The following is a 7,866-nucleotide window of genomic DNA, read 5'->3' on the forward strand; positions in this document are numbered from 1 at the left end:
AGTAAGATCAGAATTGGGCTGCATGTGGAAATGCAGCCTGATACACAAATATCAAACTCGAGGAATATAGAGAATCTTTATTTGGATGAAGTGGCCTGACACAGGTGGGTTTGTCCTCAGGGTGCAACAGCAGATGGAGTACCTAGATGTTAGCCATTCTCCTGTAAAGGGTCAATGCCAGTCTGTTTAATATAACCCCACGTGGACGGGACTAGCCTCCACAAAGCAGACACGTCGGGGGAAAAGAACAACAGCATTGACTTCTGTTCTGGTGAAACCGCAAACTTATGTCCTCAGCCAATCAGATGGAATGTTGAATACAGGCCACATATGTAAACCATGTTACTTTACTTAATCTATATATTATTTGCTGCTTTAAGTATCCAAAAGATAACGAATGTCAGATTTAACAACGTCAATGCACTAGTGAACTGCTGTGAGTAAAGTCCTGCCTTTAAAGTTTAAGCCTCATAGTTCAAAACAGGGATACATCTGGGACATCTCCAATACTGAAAACGACAAAACATCACCGGTGTACACAAAGACAACATGAATAAATAGGATGATGAATGGGATGTCACTCAAACAGCAGGTCCTCGTCGGTTTCCTCCGTCAGCATGTTGGACGGCTCAGCGATGGGGCCCAGCTTGGCCAGACGGATGGCGATCTCCTTCTCAGTCCTCTCCCTCATCTGCTTCTTCTTCTCCTGGATCTTCTTCAGCCTGAGGAGGTGGACACGCCATAGAGATAGTTTGAAGATATAACCGGTTTTAGCATGGACATTGAGGGCTTCCACCATTTAAAGTAGTCAACTAGGTGGGGATCCTATTGTTTGGGAGAAATAAGAGCATTATCTTTAAATGGGCTATGGTTTGTAAATGGCTTTAAGCTACTGTATGTCACCTCCATCTAGCGGCCACAATAAATTACAACATTTGGTTCAGGACTCCAGGTGGCAGTAAATCACCCATACAGCTTGACAATGGGGCACAGATTAAAAGATGAGACCTCTTTCCATAGAAACAGAATTAGAACCCTTTATACAGACTGTGATACTTCGGTAAGATGGGGGTAGAGACAAGGATGAGTTGAGGGACACTTTTTTTAAAGGGAGATGGTCTGGAAATAACTTACCTGTAGAACTCTTCTCGTTCCCTCTCATCCAGCTCTGTGATGATGTAGCTGAGGGTACGCTCAATGCGGGGGATGATTACTGCAGACAGTTGAAATCCCATTTTAATCATTTTGATATTTTTTACCTTTATTTAACTAGGCAAGTCGGTTAAGAACAAATTCTTATTTTCAATGACGGCCTAGGAACAGTGGGTTAACTGCCTGTTCACGGGCAGAACGACAACCGTTTATACCTTGTCAGCTCAGGGGTTTGAACTTGCAACCTTCCGGTTACTAGTCCAACGCTCTAACCACTAGGCTACCTTGCCGCCCCATATGTGGCACAGGTTGTCATTGAGTGAAATCCAGGGCGGACTCACCATGCTCGATGGCATTCACACGGCGGTTGGTGATCTTGATGGCTTGATCCAGTGTGACGAAGGAAGTCTGTCGATCAAACAGTGAGACCATGAGACTGTTGTTATTTAGTGAGACAGACATGTTTCACCACAGACTTACTCCCTGCGATCATGGTCTTCAGGGCACGCACCAGAAAACGTTAACCTTTTGCAATGGGAAAACGAAAATAAGCTGTTCTTATTGGCCAAGGCCTGGAAAGTCCCTTCCTGTTTCATTCTATTTTATTCCATCTGGCACCTAATGAACAGAGTGCCCCCTACCTGTAAGGAGGCCAACTCCACGAGCAGCTCCACTGCTTTAGCATAGTTCCTCTTCAGCCTGGAGAGCTGCTCTCCTCCCCTGGCCAGACCTGTCAGCTCATAACCTAACAAGTAGAGGATGGAAGGAATACCGTGAGTAGTGACAAACACCACTACAAGTTCAATAGCAGGACATAGACCAAGCTTCCTTTAAACCTGTAAAAAACACTTTGTTAAACATTTGCCCATAAATGCAGACATGCCAATATTTGAGATTTCATATGTTATGATAACACAACTGCCATTTAGAAGGTTTATTAAAAAAAGGACCTAGTCACACATTCATACTCTACCAACTGAGCAACACAGGACACAATAAAACGACTTACTGTCCCCTCCTTCTTGGTAGAGCTCAAACACAGGTAGAGTGACACCTGTGAGGGAAAGGAGAATCACACAGGTCAGACATGTTCTAAAAAGGTACAGAGAAGATCAGAGGACATAACCTGTGTGTATATGTACCTTTAAACTAAATTTGGATCCTTAACATTAGGAATAATTTATATATTTTTTGTTGTTGACAAAATGAAAATCAGATATCACAAAACATTATCTTCTGTGTTATAGCCTAACTAGACAATAGGCTATAAAAGGCCAAAGGAAAGTCTGACGAGAAACATATACTGCCCTCCTGGGAACAGTCCCAAATCCCCGTCATTTGTGTGAAGAAAAGACAGAGGAAAAGAGGACGCAGATCAGGCTGCCTTTTGAGAACCTGTAGGCGAGAGAGTAAACTCCCACTGCCTTCCATTCTACTTGCTAACATGCAATCATTGGAAAATAAACTGATGACCTACGATTATCCTAACAGGACATTAAGAACTGTAATATGTTATGTTTCACAGAGGCATGGCTGAACGACCACACAGATAATGTAGAGCTGGAGGGATTTACAATGCACCAGCAGAACAGAGAAGCTACGTCTGGTAAGACGAGGGCTGGAGGTGTGTCTTTTTGTCAATAACAGCTGGTGCGCAATGTCTAATATTAAAGAAGTTGAGGTATTGATTGCCTGAGGTAGAGTACCTTATGATAAGCTGTAGACCACACTACCTACCAAGAGAGTTTTCATATTATTCGTAGCCGTCTATTTACCACCACAGACCGATGCTGACACTAAGACCGCACTCAACCAACTCGAGGCCATCAGCAAACAAGAAAATTCTCACCCAAAAGCAGTGCTCATAGTGGCCGGGGACTTTAATGCAGGGAAACCCAAATCAGTTTTACCATTTTTTACCAGCATGTCACATGCTCCATTTAAAGAAAAATTGAACCAGGAATAGATATAGTCCTTGGTTCACTCCAGACCTGTCTGCCCTTGACCAGTACAAAAAACATCCTGTGGCATTCTGCATTAGCATCGAATAGCCCCCGTGATATGCAACTTTTCAGGGAAGTTAGGAACCAATATACACAGGCAGTTAAGGCTAGCTTTTTCAAACAGAAATTTGCATCCTATAGTACAAACTCAAAAAAGTTCTGGGACACTAATGTCCATGGAGTATAAGAGCACCTCCTCCCAGCTGCCCACTGCACTGAGGCTAGGAAACACTTCACTACCGATATCCACAATAATTGAGAATTTCAATAAGTATTTTTCTACAGCTTGGCCATGCTTTCCACCTGCCCCAGTCAACAGCCCTACGCTCCCCACAGCAACTCGCCAAAACCTACCCCACTTCTCCTTCACCCAAATCCAGATAGCTTATGTTCTGAAAGAGCTGCAAAATTTGGACCCCTACAAAATCAGCCGGGCTAGACAATCTGGACCCTCTCTTTCTAAAATGATCTGCCGAAATTGTTGCAACTCCTATTACTAGCCTGTTCAACCTCTCGTATCGTCTGAGATTCCCATAGACTGGAAAGCTGCCGCGGTTATCCCCCTCTTCAAAGGGGGAGACACTCTAGACCCAAACTGCTACAGACCTATATCTATTCTACCCTGCCTTTCTAAGGTCTTTGAAAGCCAAGTTAACAAACAGATTACCAACCATTTTGAATCTCACCGTACCTTCTCCGCTATGCAATCTGGCTTCAGAGCTGGTCATGGGTGCACCTCAGCCCCGCTCAAGGTCCTAAACGATATCATAACCGCCATCGATAAGAGACATTACTGTGCAGCCATATTCATTGATCTGGCTAAGGCTTTCGACTCTGTCAATTACCACATTCTTATTGGCAGACTCAACAGCCTTGGTTTCTCAAATGATTGCCTCGCTTGGTTCACCAACTATTTCTCCTATAGAGTTCAGTATGTCAAATCGAAGGGCCTGTTGTCCGGACCTCTGGCAGTCTATGGGGCTGCCACAGGGTTCAATTCTCGGGCCGACTCTTCTCTGTATACATCAATGATGTCGCTCTCGCTGCTGGTGATTCTCTGATCCACCTCTACGCAGACAGCACCATTCTGTATACCTCTGGCCCTTCTTTGGACACTGTGTTAACTAACCTCCAGATCAGCTTCAATGCAATACAACTCTCCTTCTGTGGCCTCCAACTGCTCTTAAATGCAAGTAAAACTAAATGCATGCTATTCAACCGTTCGCTGCCTGCACCTGCCCGACCGTCCAGCACTACTCTGGACGGTTCTGACTTAGAATATGTGGACAACTAAAAATATCTTGGTGTCTGGCTAGACTGTAAACTCTCCTTCCAGACCCACATTAAGCATCTCCAATCCAAAATTATATCTAGAATTGGCTTCCTATTTCGCAACAAAGCATCCTTCTCTAATGCTGCCAAACATACCTTCGTAAAACTGACTTTCCTACCGATCCTCAACTTTGACAATGTAATTTACAAAATAACCTCCAACACTATACTCAACAAATTGGATTCAGTCTATCATAGTGCCATCCGTTTTGTTACCAAAGCCCCACATACTACCCACCACTGCAACCTGTATGCTCTTGTTGGTTGGCCCTCGCTTCATACTCGTCGCCAAACCGACTGGCTTCAAGTCATCTACAAGTCTCTGCTAGGTAAAGCCCCGCCTTATCACAGCTCACCTGTTCACCATAGCAGCACCCACCCGTAGCACGCGTTCCAGCAGGTATATCTCACTGATCACCCCAAAGCCAATTATTCCTTTGGCCGCCTCTCCTTCCAGTTCTCTGCTGCCAATGACTGGAACGAACTGCAAAAATCACTGAAGCTGGAGACGCTTACCTCCCTCACCAGCTGTCAGAGCAGCTCACAGATCACTGCCCCTAGCTCATCTGTAAACAGCCCATCCAATCTACCTCATCCCCATACTGTATTTATCTTGCTCCTTTGCGCCCCAGTATCTCTACTTGCGCATTCATCTTCTGCACACCCTACCATTCCAGTGTTTAGTAGCTGTAACTTCACCACCATGGCCTATATTGCCTTACCTCCCTTATCCTACCTCATTTGCACATGCTGTTTATAGATGTTTATACTGTATTATTGACTGTATGTTTGTTTACTCCTTGTGTAACTCTGTGTTGTTGTATGTGTCGAATGGCTTTGCTTTATCTTGGCCAGGTCGCAGTTGCAAATGAGAACTTGTTCTCAACTAGTCTACCTGGTTAAATAAATGTGAAAAAATAAAATAAAAATGTGCAACCAGAGGAATAAATAAAACTCTAGACCACCTTTACTCCACGCACAGAGATACGTACAAAGCTCTCCCTTGCCCTCCATTTGGCAAATCTGACCATAATTATATATATCCTCCTGACTCCTGCTTACAAGCAAAAACTAAAGCAGGAAGTGCCAGTGACTCTCTCAATACGTTAGTGGTCAGATGACACAGATGCTACACTGCAGGACTGTTTTGCACAAACGGAAACATGTTCCAGGATTCATCCAATGGCATTGAGGAGTATACCACCTCAGTCGTTGGCTTCATCGTCCCCACCGTGACCGTGCGTACATATCCCAACCAGAAGCCATGGATTACAGGCAACATCCGCATCAGACGCCTCTATAAGAAATCCCGCTATGCCCTCAGACGAACTAACAAACAAGCAAAGCGTCAATACAGGATTCAAATTTAATCCTACGACACCGGCTCTGACGCTCATCGGATGTGGCAGTGCAATTGAGTTCCTTGGTGTCCACATCACCAACGATCTATCATGGTCCAAACACACCAAGACAGTCGTGAAGAGGGCACGACACAACCTTTCCCCCTCAGGAGACAAATGATTTGGCACGGGTCCCCAGATCCTCAAAAAGTTCTACAGCTGCACCATCAAGAGCATCCTGACCGGTTGCATCACGGCCTGGTATGGCGCTAGAGAGGGTAGTGCATACGGCCCAGTACATCACTAGAGCCAAGCTTCCTGCAACCCAGGAGTCAGAGGAAAACCCATACAATTGTCAGACTCCAGTCACCCAAGTCATAGACTTTGCTCTGCTACTGCACGGCAAGCGGTACCGCCAACTCTAGGACCAAAACCTCCTTCACAGCTTCTACCCCCAAGCCATAAGACTGCTGAACAATTAATCAAATGGCCACCAGACTATTTACATTGACACCCCCCCCCCCCCCCATTTGTGTTGTATACTGCTGCTACTCGCTGTTTATTATCTATGCAGTCACATAGCCCTACCTACATGTACAATTTACCTCTAACCTGTACCCCCGCACACTGACTCAGTACCGGTACCCCCCTGTATATAGCCTCGTTATTGTGTTACTTTTATAATTTCATTTATTTGGTCAATTTGTTCTTAACGCTTCTTGAACTGCACTGTTGGCTAAGGGCTTGTAAGTCAGCATTTCACAGTAAGGTCTACACTGTTGGCTAAGGGCTTGTAAGTCAGCATTTCACAGTAAGGTCTACACTGTTGGCTAAGGGCTTGTAAGTCAGCATTTCACAGTAAGGTCTACACTGTTGGCTAAGGGCTTGTAAGTCAGCATTTCACAGTAAGGTCTACACTTGTTATATTCAACGGAAGTCACAAAAAGTTTGATTTGACTGTAAGTAGGAAGTGTTGCGTTGGACTCATCTCAATATCCAAGCCTCTTCATTGATGATAGGCTCTGCCTTACTGAAGTTGTGAGATACAACTTTGATTGCCGATAGATATGCCTAGTGTACGGTTCAGACTGTCTGCCTGGTGGCTGTCCTGCCTATAATATGCCCCTCCCCTCTCTCTGTCCGTCCCTCGCTAGATCGCTATGAAAGATGTAAATGTTCTCGGAAGTACGGCAACCAATCAGTATCCTCCATTCCAAAAATACTAAATCATAGAAGTCGATTTCTAGTGGTAGTCGACGTACAAGGAGTCGAGGAATCAATTATTTTGGAGCAGACTCTCCACTACGTCTCTGTCTTCAGCAGAGAAAGGCAAGCGACAGCAGCGACGTCCTGTATGACAATACTTTGAGAAGTTAAATGAGAAAGAAATGCAGACTGTGATGTGAAACTGAGATACAGTAATGGTAGTACAGGTGCAACGCTGAACCGTCAGACTTTGAAAGGGGAAGCTCTGTGAGACCCAAACAGTTGCAGGCAGCTGCGCTGAATTCACATGGAGTTTTATGAAAGAAAAATCGATTTAAAAAAAAGGCTGTTTAATTTTTTTGCCCATTTATAACATCCCTAGTGAGTCCAGAGCTGCTAACCTGCCACGTTGTCCTTCTTCGCACGAACCTTCACCTTGGCCTTGTTAACATTCTGGATGACAGTAGTGCTGTGGGAACATTAGGAGAATGTTAGGAGAGAACATTGACTAAACATTAGACAAACACCTAAATAAAAGGCATCAAATGCACATCCTCTCACCTGAAGTCGCCAGCAGCGAATTTCGCCTCAGCTAAAGAGAAGGCCGCCTCCCTCATCACTTCGCCCATCAAGGTCTTTGTCTAGAGATTGCAAGAGGAAACGAGAAGGACTGAAGTCAATGTGTCAGGCCCTGATGACATTAGGATCTGTTATACAAAACAAACTTACAGTATATTACTAAGAAACTAGGAATTAGACAATGTTTTAAACATAGAAATAGAACAAGAACAGATATTCCCATTGAACATAGAAATAGAACTACAAGAACAGAT

The 7,866-nt window shown here is 44.4% G+C and overlaps 1 protein-coding gene across 1 annotated transcript in view; it reads right to left on the minus strand.

Annotated features, from left to right (window-relative positions):
• Window positions 1–59: 59 nt before the first annotated feature.
• LOC109908380 (V-type proton ATPase subunit D-like) overlaps window positions 60–7,866 on the minus strand; it is a 9,646-nt gene continuing 1,839 nt past the window's right edge. The window contains exons 3-9 of the mRNA XM_020507029.2: window positions 7,595–7,674; window positions 7,435–7,502; window positions 2,162–2,206; window positions 1,794–1,897; window positions 1,494–1,560; window positions 1,135–1,213; window positions 60–722 (exon numbers count right to left, since the gene is read on the minus strand). Of these exons, the coding sequence (XP_020362618.1) occupies window positions 578–722; window positions 1,135–1,213; window positions 1,494–1,560; window positions 1,794–1,897; window positions 2,162–2,206; window positions 7,435–7,502; window positions 7,595–7,674 (588 nt within the window). The 3' untranslated portion in view covers window positions 60–577. The remainder of the gene's footprint in view (window positions 723–1,134; window positions 1,214–1,493; window positions 1,561–1,793; window positions 1,898–2,161; window positions 2,207–7,434; window positions 7,503–7,594; window positions 7,675–7,866) is intronic.

Source organism: Oncorhynchus kisutch, linkage group LG21, assembly GCF_002021735.2.
Source record: "Oncorhynchus kisutch isolate 150728-3 linkage group LG21, Okis_V2, whole genome shotgun sequence".
Taxonomy (NCBI): Eukaryota; Metazoa; Chordata; class Actinopteri; order Salmoniformes; family Salmonidae; genus Oncorhynchus; species Oncorhynchus kisutch.